Raw genomic sequence first — 21487 nt, 5'->3', positions numbered from 1 at the left:
TTTTATTTGCACCCCACACTAAGTTTATTTGCTTCATGGGCAGTTACTTCCATCACCCTAAATCACTTGTTGCTGATAACATCCCTAGGCAGATTGCAAGTGCTAAATAAAGGCTGCTGGCCTGGTACTAGCTCTACCTCACTTTCCTATCCACATTTTTGTCTTCTCATCCGTAAAATGGGAATGTCACCACCTGTCACATGTCCCTCCAAGGGAAATGTATGGCACAATGTTATCGCCAGGAAGAGATGTGAAAGAGCTTGAGAAAGTCGATGATACTCTCCAAACAGAAGAAACTGTTTAGAGAGATGTAGCACTTGGCACCTAGTTGGCACTCAATAAATACTTGTGTGATGGATGTGGGCAGCGGTGCGGAATGCTTTGCTTTGGTTAAGCACACTTTTCACACTCCCTAGCCACCCGCCCCCATCCACACATCTGCTTTGGGAGAATGACTGTGGTCTCAACAGAATTATTCAGTGGGGTGGAAAGGATGGGAGGGAACTGAGGAGCTGGTAAGGACCAGGTCCTGCCCGCACAGACCCTGCCCCCTAAACCACAGTCCGTGGGGCCGCATTCTCTAGTTATCCATTCCCTGGTTCCCATGGCTCCCAACCAGGAATTGAGATCTGTAGACCCTCAAAAGCAGGCCCTATTGGGGTGGACCCCAATAGGGGACTGGGCAGCCAGCCCTGGTTACCATAGCACTGGGCAGGGGGAGGGTGAGGAGCAAGAAGGGGAGGGGCAGGAGCAAGAGAGGGCGGTGGCTGCACGCAGGCCTCTTCCCACAAGACACTGCCCACTGCCTCCCTCTACCTACTCCCCAGTGGGCCCACGGGCAAACTGCTGGACACCCTCCCCTGATTCCACCCCTCACTCCCTGCAGACTCCAGGCCTGGGACCACCCCTTGCCAGATGTCTGTGCCATCCCCAGGTTCCACCCACTTTTGCTGCTCTCAAGTCCACTGGCCCCCATCCAGTCACTCTGGACTAAACAGTGCCTTGTAGGGTAAGAAAGTCAGCTTGCTCTACACAGCCAGAGCCAAGTCTGGACCCACAAGCCTGCCCCCCAGGCCCTGGGGCCCCCAAGCCAGCCTGACTTAAGGAGGTGCTGTCTTGCTGCAATGCCTGATGCAACAGACTAATGTGATGAAGGCTTTCTGGCTCCCCAGGGCAGAGGTGCAGAGATGCTGTGATGAGCTGAGGATACAGGGGCTGGGAAATACGGAGGGTCTGCAGGATATGGCCTTCCAAGGGGAGAGGTGGAGTCCCCAAGGCACAGGGTTTCACAGGGCTGAAAAAAGGGACAGAGAAAGATAAGGCACTTCCCAGATCCTCGTAGAAACCTGAGCTCTTGTACACAACATCACCCGTTAATAACGCTAACAACTAACATTTGTCTACAGTTTTACAGTTCATAAAGCTCGTTCACACATTCGCTTTCATCCGTGAGGATGGTGTCATTATCTCTGGTTTACAAATGAGGAAACTGAAGCTCCAGAGGTTCTATGCCGCAAATACAGAACTCCCAGTCAAGGGCTGACAGCTGCCTCGCCCCAAGTTGCCTTTCCAACCTTAAAAGGCTCCCAAATGGCCCTGAGCCAATATCGGGGCACCCCGCATCCCACCCCTCGCCAAATTTCAGCCCAAGCCAGGTATTGACTGGAGTCTTGGAGCCAGGCCTGGGCCCCCTCAGGGGAGCTGGGAGCTGAGTCAGAAGCCAGATCTCGGAGGTGATGGAAGGACAGAAGCATGTGGTGGAGGGATGGGCATGATTCAGCGGGGTAGGAGGGGTAGGAGGAGGAGAAAGCCTGGAAAATGGGCTCCTGGGAGGGATATGCAGCTAAGGAGGATGAAGACCTGCAGTGGCACAAGCCAGACTATGCAACCAAAGGCTCTGTTGGAGCACGAGACTGTGTTCAGACGCATCAAGAACTCCCTCACTGCTCAGGTGCTGAGGCCCTGGGACGGGCACACAGGCTCTGCCATCTTGTCTCCTGCAGCCCTTCGTGGAAGAAAGGGACAGAACATCGTGTGCTGTTCCCCATCTTGGCATGTCCCGCCTTCCCCGTGCCGGTCTAAATCCCAGCCTCCTTCAGGGCGCCAAAGTTTCTCAGCGCAGGCATCCCAGAACACTAAGCAACTGCTCGGATGTCCTCCGCACTAGATTCATCTGCCCCACACTGTCCCCCAACCTAGGTCCCCTGATCCAGGTCTGGTCACCCAGTGGGAACCCCCTTGAGGGTTGAGTGTGTTTTCCTCCTGTAACGCCCCCTGACCATCCTCACCTCCCCGAACCCCAGGCCCGGGGTCAGTGCATTGTCAGGCCCAGCAAGCTGAATGAGCTGAACTGGCCATGTACACCGACACTGATCCAGCTGAACCAGAAAGAAACTGGGCTGAATCCCAAAGAAAGTAGTCTGACACCAAGTAAGGGCTTTCACAAAAATAGAAAACAAGGCAGTCTCGGCACTGCCAGCCCCTGAGAAGTGCTCTTCGCTGTACCCTTTTTACGACTTTGGGTTCAAGAAAAGGAGGGGGGAAGTGGCTTGTGGCACTCGAAAGCATCTCTTTTTACTGGGAGGGGGGACTGTCTTACAGGGGAAATGACTTCAGAAGGCTCGTGGTGGCTCTTAAGCCCTGTGAGCAGAGAGATTCTTTTTCTGGGAAACTCAAGGACAATTTGCTTTCCCCACAGGACCCTGTTCAGGGAAATGCCATGGGAGGATGGCATTTAGAGGATCGCTAAAGACAAATTTCACTGACTTCATGAATTGGCCAGCCTTGTGTGTGCCTTGGGGATTTGGCCCCTGCCCTGAGGCCAGGGCCATTTAAAATGCTTTCACCAGAGCTGCTGACATCCAGAAGGGACTGCACGGACTGTGCACGCTGGCGGGGAGCCGGAGCTCAAGGCTGAGAGTGGGAAGGGAGGGGGATTGGGCCTGGGCCAGGGAAGAGTCACAGTTTGCCCCCACCCAGTCCCAGGGTTGATGGGCTCCCTACCGGGTCTCACGGTCAGTGAGGCGGCACAGGTGGCCTGGCCCAGCTCGTTGATGGCCGTGGCCATATAGCTCCCGGCGTCCGCTGCCCTGGCCTCCCTGAGCAGCAGGGTGTGCCGCTCACCCTCAGCCCGGAGGAGGAGGCGGCCCTCGCTGCGCAGCGCTGACCCATCCTTGTGCCAGGACACTGTGGGGAGGCACGGGGACCCGGCTCGCCACGGCCCACGGGCGCCCACCGAGAATCTCTCACTCCTACCCCACACACCACACAGGAGCCCAAACCTCTCCTCTCAGCACCCCCAGGAAATCCAGAAAAGTCCACCCTCATTTCAGGAAGCCCAGGTTGCCCTCCCCTCTCTCAGGGGTCCTGGGAAATGTCCCTCAACACACACAGAAGTCAGGGCAGCCCCATGGAGGGGATAATTCCCCTCCTTCCCACCCCTCCCATGGAGGAGTCGGGGGGAACCTCCCCTTCCCTTCTCACGCGCCCCCTCCCAACCTTGACCTCACCTTGGCCCAGTACTGGAGCTCACCTTGGGGCGGGGGGTTGGCAGTGACGATACACTTGAGCAGCACATCTGCCCCTGGTGCCACCACCACATTCTGCAGGGGGATCTCAAACATGGGGGCCTCTAGGGGCTCTTCTCCAGCGGACACATAGGAGTCATCCGAAGACTCTGTGGGACACAGGAGTAACGGGGTAAGGGGCCATGATCCCTGCAGGGATGACAGCAGGAGAGGGAGTCCTGGTGGCCTGCATCCTAGAAAGTCAAACCCAGACAGAGAGGCCTCTAGAAAGCAGGGACTGGGGGAGAACAGGGTCTGCCTCCTGAATGCCCGTAGGGAACAAAGGAAGTCAGAAGGAGCATTCTCAAACAGGTCAGGGCAGCCTTGTCTCCATGGTAGTCTGACTGTTCCTCAACTTCATCCACAGTTAGAGCGCTGGCTTCTGGAGGAAGACAGGACGGCACTGCATATGTCTTTAATACATCAGCCATCGTGTATGGCGTACCACGCCCTATGCAAGGCACTTGGAGGGGCACAAGCTTTCAAACAGACAGCACAAACTAACAGCAACCCAAGACTTAAGTAATAACAGTGGTGGCACAGGGCAACACGAGGTGAATTGTCAAATGTGTGAAGCCATCAGATTCACAAGAGTGAATGGTAGGCGGTCTGAGAGGCCTACGAAGATCAGATTTGATTTCATCCATTCACCAAATAGTGACCCTGTACTACCGGCATACTGAGTACTGTACGGGTACCAAGAACACGAGAGGAAGGACCATGTGGTCCCTGCTTACAGGAAGCTCATACACACAGAGAGATGACAAACTCCACTGTCATGGGTCTCTCTGGGCATTCTCCAACTCTGACATTCCATAAGCTAGATAAAGGATGATGTATGTAGCCAAAAAAGCAGTGAAAATCCCAATTCTGCTGTTTTCCGGCTACAAAACCTTAGGCAAATTAGATTGCCTCTCTGAGCCTCAGTTTTGTTATCTGTAAGATGGAGCGGATAAGACTCTCTGAAACTGACATATAGGCTGAAGTGAAATAACATCTGTAAGGGCCTAGTTAACACAGTGCTGGCACATGGCTGTGTGTTTGCAATAATGGTGGCCAGGAGGATGATGGACAGGGGCCTAATTATCTCTAAAGATTCTGAGGTGGTAATACTTAAATGCAAAATAATTTTGATGAAGAAAAATACAGACTAGTAAGTGCAATGAAAGAGATCCTGGCAGGGTCTCCCAGGAGCAGCAGGTAGAGGCATCTATTCTGGAGGAGCAGTGGAAGTGGGTCAAGGACACCTTCTGCCGCCTCTCTCCAGGAGTGGGCCTCCAGTTGATGTGCAGGATGAGGGGTGGGGTGCAGAGTCATTCTCCTGTTGGTGATGTTGGTCACCACCCATGGGAAGGTTGGGAGACAACACACAGGCAGTCACTGTGTGGGGACCACAGTCAGCTCAGCCATGCAGGGTGTAAGCCTGGGTGAGGAGGCTAGAAGGGGAGGCTGAATGGCCACACATGGATCAGGGGATGGTGCCCGAGTGGGAGAGGCAGAGTAGAGTTTTGTGGCATAAAGCGTGTCTGTAACAGGAATTTGCAAATTATTTCAGACCATCTACCATCTCTCCCCAACAGAGGGATTGGGGGCATGAAGGGGAGCCTTAGGCTCCCACCAGTGCATCCCCCCCAGTAGTGGTTATCGATCCAACAGCCTAGCGGGCCACTGGACCCAGGGGAGCTATGGCGGGCATCTGGGCACCAATCTTAGCTCACAGCCTCACCCAGCCTCCATCACAACACTCACGCTCCGCCTCACCAGTGGCAGTCCGAGCACAAGGACTTTTACAATCCTTCACTCAAAGTGGAGCCTGTGTCTGCGCCTTCTCTGGCAAACCCACCCTTGCAGCAGACTAGCAGCCCCAGGCGAACCCCCCGACCAAACCCCCCCACGCCACCCCCCCTGCTCCCCCCCACCCCCGCTCCTGCTGAGCCGTCTTGCTCTCCACAAACGCCCCCCACCGACCTGGTCCAGGCACCTTGTCAGCCCTCCCTGAGGCCTTACCGAGCTCAGGGGAGGTAGGCCGGGCCCGGCGACCTTTGCCCTGGCTGCGGGCCCCTCGACGGTCCCAGGGCCCCCAGGGACCGTCCTCCTCCGGCCCTCTGCGCAGCCTCTTCTCTGCCTCGGGCCCCGCCCTGTTCTTCTCCAAGGTCTGGGGTACAGCAGCGCCCTCCAGGCCCGGCGTGGCCCAGGGCAGGAAGCGCACGGCCTGCGCGGGGGGCTCCCGCTTCCGACCGGGGGGTGCTTTCGTCCTGGCCTCGGGAGGATCGGCGGCGGGGGGCGGCACAGGGCTCCTGCACTCCTGGATGGCTCTGCTCCGGGTCAGCGGGAATTGGTCCCGACGCCTAACCTCCTGCTGCGGGCCTTCCCCCGGCTCTGTCCTGCCTGCCGGCCCGCGGCTCCTGGGCCTCCCAGGCTCGTCCCCCGGCTTTCCCGCGCTGCTCGGAGGGGGCGGCTGGGCGGCGGCGGGGCTCACGGCCCGCGATGTCTTGGGGGTGGAGGGTCGAGAGAACAGCGGGGGCTCGCCGGGCTCTCGAGGGGATGGGGCGCGCTGCAGCGTGGCGCGTAGGGACTCGTGCGAGCGCACCAGCTCCTCCCGCGACGTGGAGCGGCGGATGCGGCCCAGCTCCTGGGCGAAACGCAGCTCGAGGTCGGAGGCCGGGCTGCGCTGCCGCGTGCGCTCGTCCAGCGAGGCCGCTTTCTGCTGGAACAGGCGGCGCCGCTCGGCCACGCTGCCCGGCGCCCGCAGTTCTTCCTGCGAGGCCCCGGGGGTGCCCCACGGCGCTCCGCGCTCCGACTTGGGCTGCTCCAGAGAGCGGGCCTTGCGCAGGGGCACCCAGGGCCGCAGGGGCGCCGGTGGCGAGTCGCTGCGCTCCAGGCTGCGCCGTCGCTCCTCGAAGAACTGCAGCTTGTCCAGGATGCGGGAGCCGGCGCGCACCAGCCTAGGCGAGCGGCCCAACGCCGACAGGCGACCCGAGGCCTCGCTCAGTGGCGTCTGGGGTCGGGATTCCGCAGTGCCCGCCAGGGACGGCCCGGAAGACTTGGACTTCTTCCCTCGCTTCTCTTCGGTGGTGGTGTCCTCGGGCAGCACAGGCTCCTGAGTGCGGCGGTGGGGCGACGTGGGGGTGGCCGTGGGCTGGGCCTGGGGTCCCGGCGGGGACCGCTTCCCGACCCGAGGGGACGGTGGGGGGAGCAGAGCGGATTTGGAGGGAGGCGGCTGAGCAGGGCGGCGTGGGGCTTCGCTGGCCAGCTGAGGCTGAAGGTCGGGCTCCTCCCTGCGCAACCCGCTCTGAGGGACGCTGCTGCAGAACCAAGATGGAGAGGGGTAGAGGATTCAGAGGGCCTCCTCTCCTAGACCCTTAGCTTGTAACAGGAATTGGGTGGTGGGCATGCTGGGCAGGCTTGGGGGTGACATGGGCCAGATCCTCCTGCCCCCCACCCCCCACCCCCACGAGGAGCGCACAGCCAGAGCAGGTGCTGGGGAGAGGCCGGCGGCTCTGGAACCACAAGATTGGGCTAATGGCTGGGTCTTGGTACAGACTCAGCCCTAGGACTCGGGCCAGCCTCCTCCCCCCAGCCCTGGAAGCCGAGAAACAGCGGAAACAGAACTGAGCATGAGGGAGAGAAAAGAATGAGACTTAGGACCCAAAGGATGAAGTGGGGAGGGAAGACAAGAAGGTGGGGTGAGGAGGGGCGCTCTCAGGAATGCAGCCGCCCACTCATTCCAGCCCCCAGCTGGCCCCTACACCCCTGCCCATCATCAGCAGGGCACACCCCTTCCTAGTGGTCCCTGGAAGCCAAGCAACAGCCTCCTGGACCAGGCACAAGCCTTTGGGGAGCAGTGCCCCATCCCTAGGATTCCCTGGCTGCTGTGTAGACCTGAGCCCATACCTGCCGCCACCACCAGCACTGATGGGACACAGCAGGTGGCGACGGAATGCCCAGGCTCCTACTCCCCTTGCTCAGTCTGCCCCCAGGATAGGCCTTTGACTTGCGCTTCCCCTGGGAAAGCTATCTTGAGTCCTTGGAAATCCCCCCTGAGAAGCATAGAAGGCCCCCCACAGGGGTATGCTCTGAAATAACTCAGCTCGGAAATAGCTACTAAGTGGGCCTGAATAGGGAGTGTGGGCGAAAAGGAGGAGGGAAGGAGCCGGTTACCCCAGAGTATCTCTTTCACTTAACAGAGCTTTGGTGCCCAAGAGAGCTGGGTCTCAGTTTTCCCCATCTGGACCCTTGCCGGGGCTGGGGCGGGTGAGGGGGCACATCACACATAAAAATTATGAAGATTAGAAAAAAAAAAAGGAATTAGATGTATTATCATACCTGACACATCAGAGAGAGCTTAATAAAAATCTGTAAAATGGCTCATTGAATATTTCCTGAGTGCCAGGCTTGTACCAAGTGCTTAAAATGCATTGAGTCATTTAATACTCACAACAGCCCTGTGAGGTAAGGACTGTGATCACCCCCATTTACAGATGAAGAAACTGAGGCATAAAAAAGGTTAAGTGCCTTACCAACGTGACACAGCTGGGAAATGATTGGTGCTAGGATTGAAACCCAGGCAGTCAGAATCCTGAGCCCTTATTCCCTCCAAAGTGTCTGGGTTTCCAGGGTCACAGAAGGGAGGACAAGTAGTAGGGTGCCAGTCACAAGCAGTTCTAGGGGTCCCGAGTTAAGGATATTTTAGCCTACCTGGGTCAGCCACCCACATGACAGACCCGCCTCTGACTGGGGCTAAAGGGGGCGGTGGCAATGCAGAGTGCCCTGAGAGACAGAAACCCCAGCCAGCCACCTGCAGGGAGGAAGTGTCTTCTCTGGGGGAAGGGCCGCAGAGTCCCCAGGGAAGGGCCTCTGGGAACTGGGTGAGGCCTGGGGAGAAATTGAGGACAGCAGAGGAGGCCTGTTGCTGGCAGCTCTGAGCTCCAGGCCAGTCTCTGTACCATAGACATCACTAAGGAAATGGGTTCCTCCGAAGTTGCCATAGCAACTCCAGGCTCTGGCTGGGGCCTGGTAAAGAAAGGCAAGAGGGAAAGGCAAGCCCAGGGCACAGGAGTACCGGGTAAGGCCAAGAAGATAAGCCAAGGGAGCCTCCCCCTGGCCATGGCCCAGCCCTGGCCCTCTCCCCTGCCCACCACTAGCCACTCTATCACCCTCAAAGCAGCCTCCCCCACCAGGCCCCTTCTTTCTCCTGCATGAGGGTGCCTGCCCCCACACCCATACCCATCACAAACCAGGCCCCTCTCAGCTCCCCAAATGCCCCCAGTACCTCTATCATCAGCCACTCCCCTCTTCCACTATAGCGCTCCCTCATGTATCTGCAAGCCCCAGATCTCCAAAAATGGCTCCAGTGCCTCACTCCAACACCTCCGCTCCTCACACTCCCTCCCAGGACAACCTTGAATCCCACCCTCAGGGACTTAGGGGTTTCCCATGAGAGAAATAATTGCAAGCCCCCTGTCACCATCACTCCCACCCTCTCCCTCCAGCCTGGCCCCATTTCCAGCCCCTCCCTTTCGCAGCCCCCTGCCGCCCCCAGCCCACGGCCTCCTGCTTTCACAGGCCCCTTGCCCCATCTGCCCCTGGCCACCTCACTCTCTTCTCTCTCCTGCTTGCTGGCTTGTTCCCCTGCTCTCTCCTGCTCTCCCGGGAGCTGCCGTGTGGAAAGGTTCTGTTCCTCCCAGAAAAAGGCCCACATGGGAACAGGAATGTGCAGAGAGATGAAAAGGCAGCAGCTGCTGAGACAGCAGGCACGGAGGGGGCCCCTGGGTGGGGGGAGGGATCCTGGGGACAACTGGAGCCTGAATGGGTGAGGCAGAAGAGGACCCCTGAGAAACTGGAGATCTTGGAGGAGACAAGGAAGGGACAGAAGGGTCCAGGAGACCATGGAGATGGCATGGTGAGCCAGGACAGGTGGGAGCAGGGGGATGTGGGCGGTGATGGCTCAGGAGGAGGAGGGAGCAGTGTGGGAAGATGGAGTGGCAGCAGAGGGTGAAGAAGTGCACAGAGAGATGGATGGGGCAGGGTGATGGGTGGAGGCTAACGGAGCAGTGAGGGCAGCGCAGGACAGCATGGTGAGATGGGGCAGTTCGGGCCCAGGTAAGGCCGTTACTTACACGTGGATAGAGAGCGCCCGTCCTCTGTACAGGCTGAATGCGCTGCCGTACAGGTCACTGGCCACGGAAAGGCTATCCTCTGACCCCCAGCTTGCGCCCACCAGATTAGCTCGAGATGCCCGCACCAGCGGCTCCACCCCCAGGTGCCGTGGCCCGGCCCCGGTTGCCTGTGCTTGCCTTGGGCTGCCCGGGAGGCGGCGGGTGCCACCCCCACTGCCCGCTTCCTGCTCCAGGACCGTCTGCCCGCTGCCCCACCAGCTCACTTGCTCTTCCGAGGTGCCTGTCACGGAGGTCGGGGGTGTGTCCAGGGAGGTGCCCACCAGGGTGTCAGAGCCCCCTAGAGAAAGGAGCACCATGAGACTGAGGCACCCCTTGTGGGAAACCCGCCTGCCTGCTCTTTGTACACCCCAGGAGCTCACCCGTGGGGGTGCTGAAGGCCCCGTCATCCCGAAGCTCCAGGCGCTGGGTCCCCTGCACATCGCTGATGTCATCCTCAGCCGTCTCTGAGTCTGGAGAAGAAGGGGTCTGTGTGGGCAGGGCCCTCCTCCCTCTGCCTCCAACTCTTCCCTGTTGCCTTCTGCCTCCCTGCCAACAGCAGGCTCCATCTTATCACTGGCAGGGCTGCCAGCACCTCCTCTCTTTTGCTCCCCACATCTCCTGCCCAGCCTGGGCTGCTCAGGATAACCCCTCCCATGACAGTGCCGTGGCTCCATCTCTGGGCCCCTGGTTACTCACGTTTACCTCCGTAGGGCCCTCCAAACTGCCACCCCCTCCCCGTCTGCCAATATCTTAATGGATTATCAGGGCCTCCTCCCTTCTCCCTCCTCCCATTGTCAGTGAAAGCTTAAGCTCCTGTGCACCCCCAAAATCATCAGGTCCTAGGTTCCAAGGTTCTAAAGTCTGGGTTCAAGCACCCCAGGAACAAAGAGGAGTCACCTCAGAGTCGTACCGCCAGGGCACTCGACCAACCGCAGGGCCAGCCTGTCCTCTACCCCAAACCAGCTGGAAGGCATCGAGTGCAGCTGAGGCAGGGTGAGGAGAGGCCGGGGCCGGGTTGGAAAGGGGGGAACGCGGGGGGCTAGAGCAGGAGCCAGTTTCCTACCGTAACTTTGCTTTCTGCAGGAGCGGAAAACTTCGCTTCCATAGGAGCAGCAGGAGAGAGACAGGGACAGACTGTTATCAGAGCGTTTGTGGGGCAGGGCATGGAGGGCAGTCAGGACAGAAGGGGCATGAGGTACCCAGTCCCCAGAGGTGCCCTGTGGCAATGGGTGAGGAGGGAGATACCTGGGATGTGCCCAGCACTGGGGACCCCCATACTTGGGCTGGTTATTTCAGCTGCCCCAGTGGTTCTGGTATCCTTGGCACTTACTGGTGCCGCCACTGGCCACACACACACACACACACACACCTGCTTGTGTTCAGTCCAGCCGCAGACCTGGGCCTCCCATTAGGAGTCAGGCCCACCCTCTATTACAATATTTGCATTGTGCTTTGACCCTTCCTTGCAAACCAACCCCTTATCTGTCTGCATCATGATGTGACAGGCACCTTCCTCAAGGTCCCTCTCTTCTACTGTTGAATTGTCCTCAAAAATGCCCAGTGGTTAGGTTAGGAGCAAAGGTTCCCGGGAGTATTTTCAACTTTCCCAGATTCTATCAGGTTCTATGCCTCAGTTTCCCTCTGGCTGCCATGACAAGCAGGAGCCACGTACTGGTTGCCAAAGCATGGCAATGAACTCCTTCCCACTAGGCCTCACATGGAGAACACGGCACCCAGTGTGCTAGCGAGCCGCCCTCCCTGCTGCCGGGTCGTCTCTCAGCTGTAGGGCACAGGGGGCCTGGTCGGGTGGGTGGTAGATAAGTGTGGGGTGTGTGGGAGGGTCCCACATCTCATGGGCTGTCTTCAAGGGCCTTGATGCCTCACAGAGGGACAGGGACCAAGAGGAGGAGTAGGCATGGGCTAGAGCAAGGACGCCCACAGTCCACGCACCATGGGTGAGTCGGCCAAAGGCCCGGCGGGAATGGCCGGTTTTCTGAAAGAGAAAAGCCAGAATGAGTAGTTGAGGGGGAGGCTTGTTCTTAAGGTCCCTGTGCCTCCCATCCAGTACTGCAACATCAAGCAGAAACTCATTCCCTGGCCAGTGTGTGTGTGAGAGGGGAGGTGGGCAGAGACCCAGAGTGACCAGCTTCCCCGGTAGGGAATGGCTCCCCTGCCTTCTTCCAGGGTACCCAGCTGGGCTCTTGCGAGGAGCGGGGGAGGAAGGAGAGAACGGCAGGCTGCAGGTGGAAGCTGGAACGTCCCACTGGGCAGAGGCTCACAGCCTGGGACCAGGGCAACAGCCCCAGAGAAAGAGGATAGAAGACGAGGTAGTCAGGCTCAGTGAGGAGAAGGAGAAGATGGAGATGCGGGGGGCAGGGTGCTTGAGTGACTGGGAGATGAAGGAACGAGGGCGCAGATTCCTGCTGGGGGAGGACAGATACCTGGGTAGGTGTGGGGGAGGGATGTTGGGGGCAGAGGGCCAGAGCCTCACGAATGCAGGAGGCCCAGGTGCGCGGAGGACAGGGCAGGGCTTGGGGAATGTGTTGAGCTCAGCGCGGATCCGTGTGCGTTGCATTCAGGAGCTCCGAAGATGGAAGGCTCCAGAGTGGGGGGCTGGGGCAAGCCGGGCGGGGGGCCGGGGCCCGGGGTTGAGGTTGGACAGAGGAGAGAGAAGAAGGGGTGGCAAAGAAGCAAGTGGGCGCCCCACGCCGAACGCTGCAGCGGGGGTCTTCCCCGGTGGTCGCGGGGATTGCGGGCGATCGAGGAGCTGGGGGATCTGCCCTTCAGCGCGGGGAGGGGCCTGCGCGCCCAGGACGCAAACCCGGGAGCCCCTAGATCGCGCCCGGCCCGCCGCCTTCAGCGGGGCTCGGGTGGGGCAGGCGCGGCTCCAGCGCCCCCTCCATCGGGCCCAGCTGCGGTGACCCGCCCTCCCTCCGGGGCGCCCAGGCCTCCCTGCCCCCTCCCGGCGCCTCCCGCCCCCGGAGCCCTCACCTGGAAACGCTTCTTCACCCACAGCTTCTTCATGGCGGGGGAGGGGGCCGGGCCGGCGGCCGGGCGAGGAGGGGACGGGCGGGGGCGGGGCGGAGTCGGAGGCGGGGCCGGGGGCGAGCTGGGGAGCGGGCGGGAGCCGGCGCGGGTGGCGGAAGGAGCCCGGGGCCTCGGGAGCCGGGTGGGGGTAAGGCGGCGACGGCAGCGGCAGCGGCGGCGGCGGCGCTGGAGTCCGCCCCTCCCTCGCCAGCCTGCACCCCACCTGGGGCCCCTTCCTTGTCCTGTCCCCCTGCTTACCCCGGGGCGGCCCTCACCTGCCTCCCCACACGACCACCAGTCACCTCCTGACGCCGAGAGCCGCGGACCCCCACCCTGTATCTGCCTCCTGAGCCCTAGGCACATGAGGAAACTGAGGCACAGAAAGGGGTGCAATGGCCTCTAACTCAGGCCACTTTCTGGCAGCCCAGCGCAGCCTCCTCCCACCCTCACCTCCTCCCACGGGGCCTCTCTGGAAGGTCAGCAGCATCTCTACTTGCTCATTCCACAAACATGCGCGCACACACACAGTGCCAGGCAGAACCGAACTCGCCGAAGGGCACAGCGCCGGGTGGGGGCGCCTAGGTCAAACGCAGGGCAAGGGTCCTGGCGGGTGTGGACTGCGTGTTAACATGGACTCAGACTGTGAAAACCCCCAGGCTTCTCAAGGAAGCCAGAGAGGGCTTTATCTTACCTTACCTCTGGACTGTCCCATGCGCGCCCCCTACCCCCATACATTTATACACACAAGCAAAGGTGCACAGAGGTACCCCCTTATCCACAAAGTTGGCCAGTATTCTCACTCACAGGGAAGCACACTCACCAAATTTTTTGTGTGTTCCACCCGACCCCTGCCCTGTTCAGCACTATGCACACTTGGCATACACAAAATTCTATCCTCCCTGTGACCATTATAGCTATGTTTCTTCAGCGGTTACTAAGTGCCAGGCACTTTACAAATGTTACTTCGTTTACAAAAACTCCATGAGCTTGAAACCCTAATCAATAATCCTATACCCATTTAATGGACAAGTGACTGAGTCTCAGAGAAGTCCTATCACTTAGACAAAGCCATACAGGTGCTGGGATTCCATGTGTCCTGGAGATGGGAATTATCATCCCAGTGAGCACAGGGAGTGCCAATCCTGGTTTCTGAGTTGTGACTACTGAGTAACTATTAACAGTTATTGCATATTTGGTATGTACCAGGCATTGTGCTAAGCACTCTATGTGAATGAGCTCAGTTAATCCTCATGAAAAGAGGAAGACTGAGACACGGAGCGGTTGCTTGCCCAAGGTCACACAGTCAATAAATTGAGGGAGCCAGGATTCCAACGTAGGCAGATGCATCACTTATGCCCAGGAGGTGGCGGTTGTAGTGAGCAGAGATCGCACCACTGCACTCCAACCTGGGTGACAGAGCAAGACTCTGCTTCAAAATAAATAAATAAATAAAATATAGGGAGAGACTGATGAGTTTTATTCAGCCTGCACAATGTTTGGGCTGGAGCAATCATGTCTGAGCTCAGCACACCTCCCTCATCATCAGTTTCTCCTTGACCCCTGCAGTTATTTGAGTTTGTGGCCCCTTTATTTTATTTTAGATTTCTTTACTGTTTTAGAGACTAGGTCTCACTCTGTTGTCCAAGCTAGAGTGCAGCGGTGCCATCATGGCTCACTGCAACCTCGATCTCCTGGGCCCAAGAGATTCCCTCCACCTCAGCCTCCTGAGTACCTGAGACTGCAGCTGCATGCCATCATGAGCAGCTAATTTTTAAAAAATATTAAATAGAGATGAAGTCTCATTATGTTACACAAGCTGGTTTTGAACGCCTGGGCTCAAGCTATTCTCCAGCCTCGGCTTCCCAAAATGCTGATATGATAGGCATGAGCCACTGTACCTGGCTGCTTTTTTATTATAAAATTTAGGTCATGTTTTGTGCATTCTGAGTGCATACAGGTGTTCTTGTTTCCTAGAGCATCAAAGCAAATTACAAGTACAGACACATGCACAGGGACATGTGCTGAGAGGGCACATATGTGTGTCCACACTCGTTGCAGCCAAAGGACCCTGAACACCCATGGGCACTTTCCCTGTACACCCCTAAACACACCCACTCATAAATGGGGAGCTGAGTGAGGAGAGGGGGTAACTTGAGCCCCTGTTCCCCAGGAGAATCCGAGGGGCTGGCACATTCCGTGGCAAAAATAACCAATGGGCAGCGGGCGTGAGTGACGGGACAGCTGGGCCCAGGAGGGGCCGGCAGGATTCTGTGTTCCTGCTCTGGGTCGGCACTGCTCACTCTTTAGGGCTGGCCTGGAACGTACTCTACGTGTGGGCCTCCCCAGCTGGTCCCAGGTTGCCCCATTTTTCTCCCATAGCTGGGCAGCTGTGTCTTCCTGCCACTCACCCAAACCCAGACTTCCAATTTCTGCACTGCTAGCATTTCCCTCTAACCAGAGAAAATTCAAATCTTCATCCTATGCCACAAGCTCCCCCCCATCTCCCTTTTGTCTCCTCTTTCCTGACTCAGTTCAGTTTCTCCCTTCTCCCCTCATTTACCACCCTGCTCTGTATTTCTGACATACTATGTAATTTACCTATTTACTATGTTTATTGCATATTGTCTGTCTCCCCTCACTAGAAAGTTATCCCCTGGAGGACATACATTTTGGTATCCCTCAACCCCCTGACTCGTGTATCGAAAGCACATAGTAGGCACTCAATAAATATGGGAGGGGGTGACAGAGCTGCAGGTGGAGAGGGTAAGCAGTGATGGGAATGGGGACAGTAAATCTTCCTGCAACCGCTTCCATTCATCCAACCTTCCCTCTTCTCTGTCCTAACCCAGACTCTTTCCCAAGAGGTCTTCAGCCAGAGGAGTGACCATCTCTCATTCCACTCAGGATTCTCCTGGAGGGGGTCCCAGAGCTCCTCTCTGCTCCCACTCTGGCCTCTCCTCCACTCACTGGTCGGCACTTGGCCTACATGGATGTTGACACTCCCCATACCCATTCCCAGCTCCATACTACTTTCCACCTGGCTTCTCTAGCCAGACATTCTAAATTCCAGGTGAAAAAGAATAACTGCAGAATATTCCTCAACACAGGTTCTGGTACATTCCTCCACCCTTTCCTTGCTTAAATTGGCCCTCTCTCCCTATCTCTAAGCTCTCCCCTCCAAGCCTTCAAATCCCCAGGATGGTTCATTGCCATGTATTGATCTCTGGCCCTTCTAATTAACACCAGAATCTTCCAGACCCTGGCTATGAAGCTCCAACTAACACACCATGTGAGCATCATCAGTACACCTCTTCTCTCAAATGTGCTTTCTCCTGCTTCCCCTCTGCCCTTTACTGTAGGTCTGCCCTTTAGCCACACACGCACACCCACAGCTTTGAGGGTAGCACTTGTGCAGGTGGGAGCCTGATATTTTGAAAAAGAAGAATGCCTGCCTATCTTGGAGACTAGGCCAGAGATGGATTTGGGGATACTGACGGAGAAAGATGGTGATGAGGACAAATCCTCGACAGTATTCTCACACTTCTCTTTCTATGGACAGGCAGTATGGACCCAGACTCAGATACCTGACTTTCAGACCTGGCTCTGACACTTCACTAGCCATGGGAACTTGGGTAAATTTCCTCTTTGAACACCAGTTTCTCTATATGAATAATGGTCATAACAGTAACCTAGGGTTTGGAAGATTAAATAATTAAATGAGACAGGGTACTTATGCATGTTAAGGATTCTACAAGTATCCTGCATTTCTGCCATCTTCACCCCCTTTGTTTCCTATTCTTTCCTCATTTCTACATCCCCCAAATATCAGCACCACCACCCCATCCTCCAAACTCTCCAGGCTGTAGCCCACTCGCCTTCTCATGACCTCAACCTCCCAGAGCCATGCCCAAATCCTTCCATCCTTGAGCTAACATATCCGGCTTCAGGAGTGCCAGGAACCTAGCATCACTCTGTCTTATTGAGCCAGCAATCCCAGCCAGGAAAGCGTGTCCTTCCCTCTGCAGCCAGGTCCTTGCTTGGCTTCCTCGAGTACCCTGAAGTCCTCCTGCTGTTGTTTCCAACCAAGAAAGTTTTCCATGAGTAAGTCTGAGCAATGCCGAGCTGCTTGCCCGGCTGCCCTGGGGCAGGAGCTACCACTGGGCAGGGGCTGCTAGAGGTGGGCAACAGAAGGGATAGGAAGCCAGATTCACCCAGTCAGTCCCCAGCATCACCAGAGCAAAGCCCCTCCCTCCTCCAAAGCATGTGGGATAGGTGTAATAGTTATACACATGGTTCTTTGCAATGGGACAGACTGAGACCTCCAACTGTTCTGCTACCTTCTATCTAAACAATCAGGACATGTTCTCAAAGGTTATTTGCTGCAGTCCAATCCTCTTCCTATTCTCATATGAATGTCAAAGGGCCCTGATTCGGCCCCACAGCATCCAGGGCCCTTTTCTCACCCCAAGCCTCTCAAGCCTGCTGTTCCACCAGAGCAGCCCAGCCCACTGTCCGCCTGGCCTCTGTCTAGGTATGCCCAGCCAGGCTCAGCTCTGCTGACCACACCACCAAGACTGCAGAGGGGCTAAGCAAACAGCCCTGCTGGGGGCTCTCACACCTCATCACCGCTTCCCACTTTGAGGGACCCAAGTCAGGCCAGGAGGCACCCATCTTGAGAAATGCCAGGCCTGGGCCAATCATATGGCAGCTACCTTCCCAGCACTCTCCCTCCCTCTCTCGCTCTCTCCTCTCTCTCCAGAACTTCTTGAGGAGTACAAAGACCCCACAGCCAAAACCAGGAGGACTGGGTTCTTAGCTCTGGGATGGCCATAACTAGCTATGTCTCTAACTAGACTAGTACGTCTTAGGCAGAGCTCCCTGATTTTTGGCCCACAGTGTCCTTGCCTGTGAAAGGATGTGTTTGGAGCTGCAGTTCTCTGTGGTCCTTTCCAATCTTAAATAACATTATAACCGTTACTCTCCTCAGCTCTTTCTTTCCCTTCGCTAATCTCTCCCCCAGTCATATTGTCATCAACTCATCTATCTTACCCTTTGATCTATGTTCTATTTTCAGCCCCCTTTGCCCCTGGGGGGACCAGAGCTGAGATCCCCAAGGAGTCCACGCCTTCCCCAGCCCCGAAGTCTGCTAGAATGCACCCCATCCCCTGATCCCAGGCTCGGGAAGCCTGTACCTGTCCAGGTGCTAGGCCAACCAGGAGAAGCCAGCCATGGTTCTCTCTGGCCCAGGCCTGGCCACAGAGACTCAAGGAAGGTGGGCAGAGCAGGGCTGGGGGAGAGGAGATGCTGATGGAGAGAGGCCACCCCGGCTTCCTCTCCTGACTCGGTTGTGCCCTAGAGACCTCTTGCCCTCCCGCTGCTGAGGGCTTTCCTCCCTGTGTCTCCTCCCCAGCCTCTAAGGATTTACCCCTGCACAACAGCACCCAGGGGAGTGACATGTCCCTCTTAAAAACGTCCAGGGGAATGAACTCCCAGCTCCTTTCCATCTCTCCCAGCTGTAGCCTACTTTCTCAGAATTCTGTTTCTCAGGGCTCAGCCTGCCCAAGGCTCTGCCTTTGGCTAGAGAAGAACTACTTGGCTTACTCAAGGGCTGAGGAAATCAAAAAGGAAGCCCCAAAACGGACCCAAGGCTAACAGCCTTGGCCTGGCCTCCATGGTAGCCCCAGCTGGACCATGAGCACTGGGCCCAGCCTCCTGCCCTCCCCTTCTGCCTTAGGCCCTCAGCTTTTTCTTCACATTGCACCTGGAAATCTATGGGTGGGGGTCAAGTACTGGTCCAGAGCATGCCCCTTCCATGCTCTGGAAACATCCACCCTGGAAGCTCAGGTGGACATGGTCCACGAGCTTCCCATACCAGCTCCACGTGCCCATACCTCACCTGTTTGCACCACCACACAGAATCCAGAGCCCTCCACAGCACCTAAGCAGGCACAGACGCCTGCATGTAGATTCTCAAGCACTCACCTCCATTCATGCCCATGGGGCCCTGGCCCTGGCTCCACCTCTTCCGACCCTGGACCCTGTTCACACGTGGCCACCCATAGGCCTCTTCCACCCTGCCTAGAGCTGACCACATCAACCCTGCCACGGCAATGGCCTACAGGAAGCTCTGAGCCATCCCTTCAGCAGTGCAGCCTGGACCAGAGGAGCTGTCCCCCTCCTTCGGACATGCACTCCCTTGTTAAGGGGCTGATCTGAGTGTCAATCTCATGTTTAAATTATGGAGCTGAAGGGCACCCTTTCCCCCAGGAGGCTTTTCTCTGCAGGAGGTTGAGAACTTCCACCCTAGAATTACCTGAGAGGCAGGAGTGGGTCTCAGGCTTGGCTTACCAACTGCTTGCTGCCCCTTGACCTCTGACCTTCCTGTGGGGAGCCTCTCTACCTTGACACCCCATTCCCTGCACTTGGCTCTTCATCTCACTTCTGGGCCCGGGCCGCCAAGAAGCCAGGGCACCTGGGAAGAAGGCGGAGGAACCAGTATCTAGTACCTTACCCACGTGGCCTGGGCAGCCCTTCTCTACCTCTGAGCACCCCGCCCCTGCCGGGCGCGGCCCCCACCTGCCCATTACCTCCGACCTCCAGCACTGTGAGCACCGCCTCACAGGAGGCCCGACCCCGCTCGTTCTGGGCCGTGCAGCTGTACACGCCGGCGTCCTGCGCCCCGCAGCGCCGCAGCCACAGGCAGCTGGGCTCGGGGGCCGGTGCGGGCAGGAGTTGCCCATCCCGGAACCACTGGAGGCTGGGTTGGGGCGTCCCGCTCACCACCACCCGCAGCCGCACGTCGCTGCCCGCGCACACCGCCGCGTTCTTCAGGGGCCGCAGGAAGACCGGCGCCTCGGCCACGGCCGCGGGAGCCCCGCCGCCGGCCCCCACCTTGGCCCTCTTCGGGGGCACCCCGGGGCTGGGGGGTGCCCTCGTGCCCGCGTCCTCCCCTCGCGTGCCCCGGGCTTTCTGCATGACCACCGAGAGCTGGGCTGGGGGGACGCCGGAACTGGGCGGCCACGGGGGCACCCGCGGGACGGTGCCCTAGGAGACGATTCTGGGGGGCCGGCGGCCTGTCTTCCTGCTGCCCGCCCGCCTTCGGCCTGTGCTACCCAGAAGGTCACCGGGGCGGCCGGCGATTGCGCCTGGGGGCTATTTTTAGGCCCCCCGGCTCGGGTTGCGAGGGAGCCGTGGAGGGAGGGGGCAGCAGAGGAGGGACTTGACTTCACTCGGCTCCTTCTCTCCCTCCAGGAGCCCCCATTGCCGGCCCGGCTTAAGGGAGTCCCTGGGTATTTGTTCCAGGCTCTCTCCTCCGTAGTGTGCCTGGCCCCCCATGACCCACTGCAGGGAGTCAGGTTATCCCTGGGCTTAATCCCATTTCCCTTCCTCCCCTCAGACCCCTCATCGCTGCCGGACTTGGCTGGGAGGGGAGGAAGAGGAACGGTCGTGGTGAGATGCCTGAGAGGTGGTTTGGGAGGCAGGCCCAAGTAGAAGTGAGCAGACAGCTCCGAAAAGTGACCATGGCCTCCCCCGGCGCCTCCATTACAGCTGGCGAACAGCAAGACCAGGAGCCTGGGAATCAGGTGGATTGGGGCCCCCAGCGCGCCCTGCCCTTACTTGCTGGGTGACACCAAACCTCTCTCAACCTCCAAGTCCTCATCTGTAAGAATGGGTGGTGGAATAGGGTTGCAATAGGCAGAAAAGAGTGGGCAGGACATTCCAGGCAGAGGGAACGGCATGAACAAAATGAGCCTGATGAAAACAAAGGCGTTCTGGGAATTAGAGAGGTTTGGAGGATTGAACCGCAGTGGGTGGGGTGAGTGGAAGAAGGGAGGTGGGGCCTGGAGAAGGCTTTGGTTGCTAAGGTTTTGGTTTCTCTACCCTGAAAGCAGGGGGCGCCACTACACAGCTTTAAGCGGCAGAAAAAAAAAAGGTGGGAGCTGTGTCTTAGGGGGATCCTCTTGGAGGCCACAAAGTGGAGGATGCATAGAAATGGGGGCCAGTTCAAGTAAAGGCGAGATTCCCAGCCTCTTTGCCCCACACTGGTTCAGTAGCTGAGCTGGGAAGAATCTGCACATTTAACAAATAACTCAACTGATTCTGTCGTGTCTAAGTGTTGCACGTTGAGAAACATCAAGAGTCCAGATGAGACCTTTATGATAGAATAGTTCTGTATCTTGGCCGGGCATGGTGGCTCACGCCTGTAATCCCAGCACTTTGGGAGGCCGAGGTGGGTGGATCACTTGAACTCAGGAGTTCAAGACCAGCCTGGCCAACATGGTGAAACCTGTCTCTACTAAAAATACAAAAAAATTAGCCGGATGTAGTGGCTCATGCCTATAGTCCCAGCTGCTCAGGAGGCTGAGGCAGGAGAATCGCTTGAACCTGGGAGGTGGAGGTTGCGGTGAGCCTAGATGGCACCACTGCACTGCAGCCTAGGCAACAGAGTGAGATTCTGTCTCAAAAAAAACAAACAAACAAACAACAATTAAAAAAAAAAAAAGCAAAAACAGAATAGTTCTATATCTTGACAGTGGTAGTTGGTGGTGGTCATGTGGATCTACACAAGTGATAAAATTGCATAGAGCTAAATGTGCATTTGCATTTGTACGCAACACTAAAAGTGCATGTAACACTGGTAAAACTTGCAGAAGGTAGGTGGATTATACCAACCCCCCTTTCCTGGTTGTGATACTGTACTATAGTCATACAAGATGTTACCCTAGAAGGAAACCA

At 57.5% G+C, this 21487-nt stretch overlaps 1 protein-coding gene across 3 annotated transcripts in view; it reads right to left on the bottom strand.

The window, feature by feature from the left end:
- The window catches only part of SPEG (SPEG complex locus), a 63749-nt gene extending 44023 nt beyond the window's left edge, over positions 1 to 19726 (bottom strand). The window contains exons 1-8 of one of the 3 annotated variants that reach the window (XM_025405151.1): positions 12716 to 12748; positions 11675 to 11717; positions 10788 to 10801; positions 10105 to 10194; positions 9863 to 10022; positions 5574 to 6871; positions 3533 to 3676; positions 3004 to 3186 (exon numbers count right to left, since the gene is read on the bottom strand). In XM_025405151.1, coding sequence (XP_025260936.1) covers positions 3004 to 3186; positions 3533 to 3623 — 274 coding nt within the window. In that variant the 5' untranslated portion in view covers positions 3624 to 3676; positions 5574 to 6871; positions 9863 to 10022; ... (2 more) ...; positions 11675 to 11717; positions 12716 to 12748. Of the gene's footprint in view, positions 1 to 3003; positions 3187 to 3532; positions 3677 to 5573; positions 6872 to 9685; positions 10023 to 10104; positions 10195 to 10787; positions 10802 to 11674; positions 11718 to 12715; positions 12749 to 19338 lie in introns of those variants that run through there. The other 2 variants (XM_025405148.1, XM_025405149.1) reach the window with 2 other exon arrangements.
- Between the last annotated feature and the right edge of the window lie 1761 nt (positions 19727 to 21487).

Source organism: Theropithecus gelada, chromosome 12 (assembly GCF_003255815.1).
Source record: "Theropithecus gelada isolate Dixy chromosome 12, Tgel_1.0, whole genome shotgun sequence".
In the NCBI taxonomy this organism is placed as follows: Eukaryota; Metazoa; Chordata; class Mammalia; order Primates; family Cercopithecidae; genus Theropithecus; species Theropithecus gelada.
This window is presented reverse-complemented; position numbering and strand designations above follow the sequence as displayed.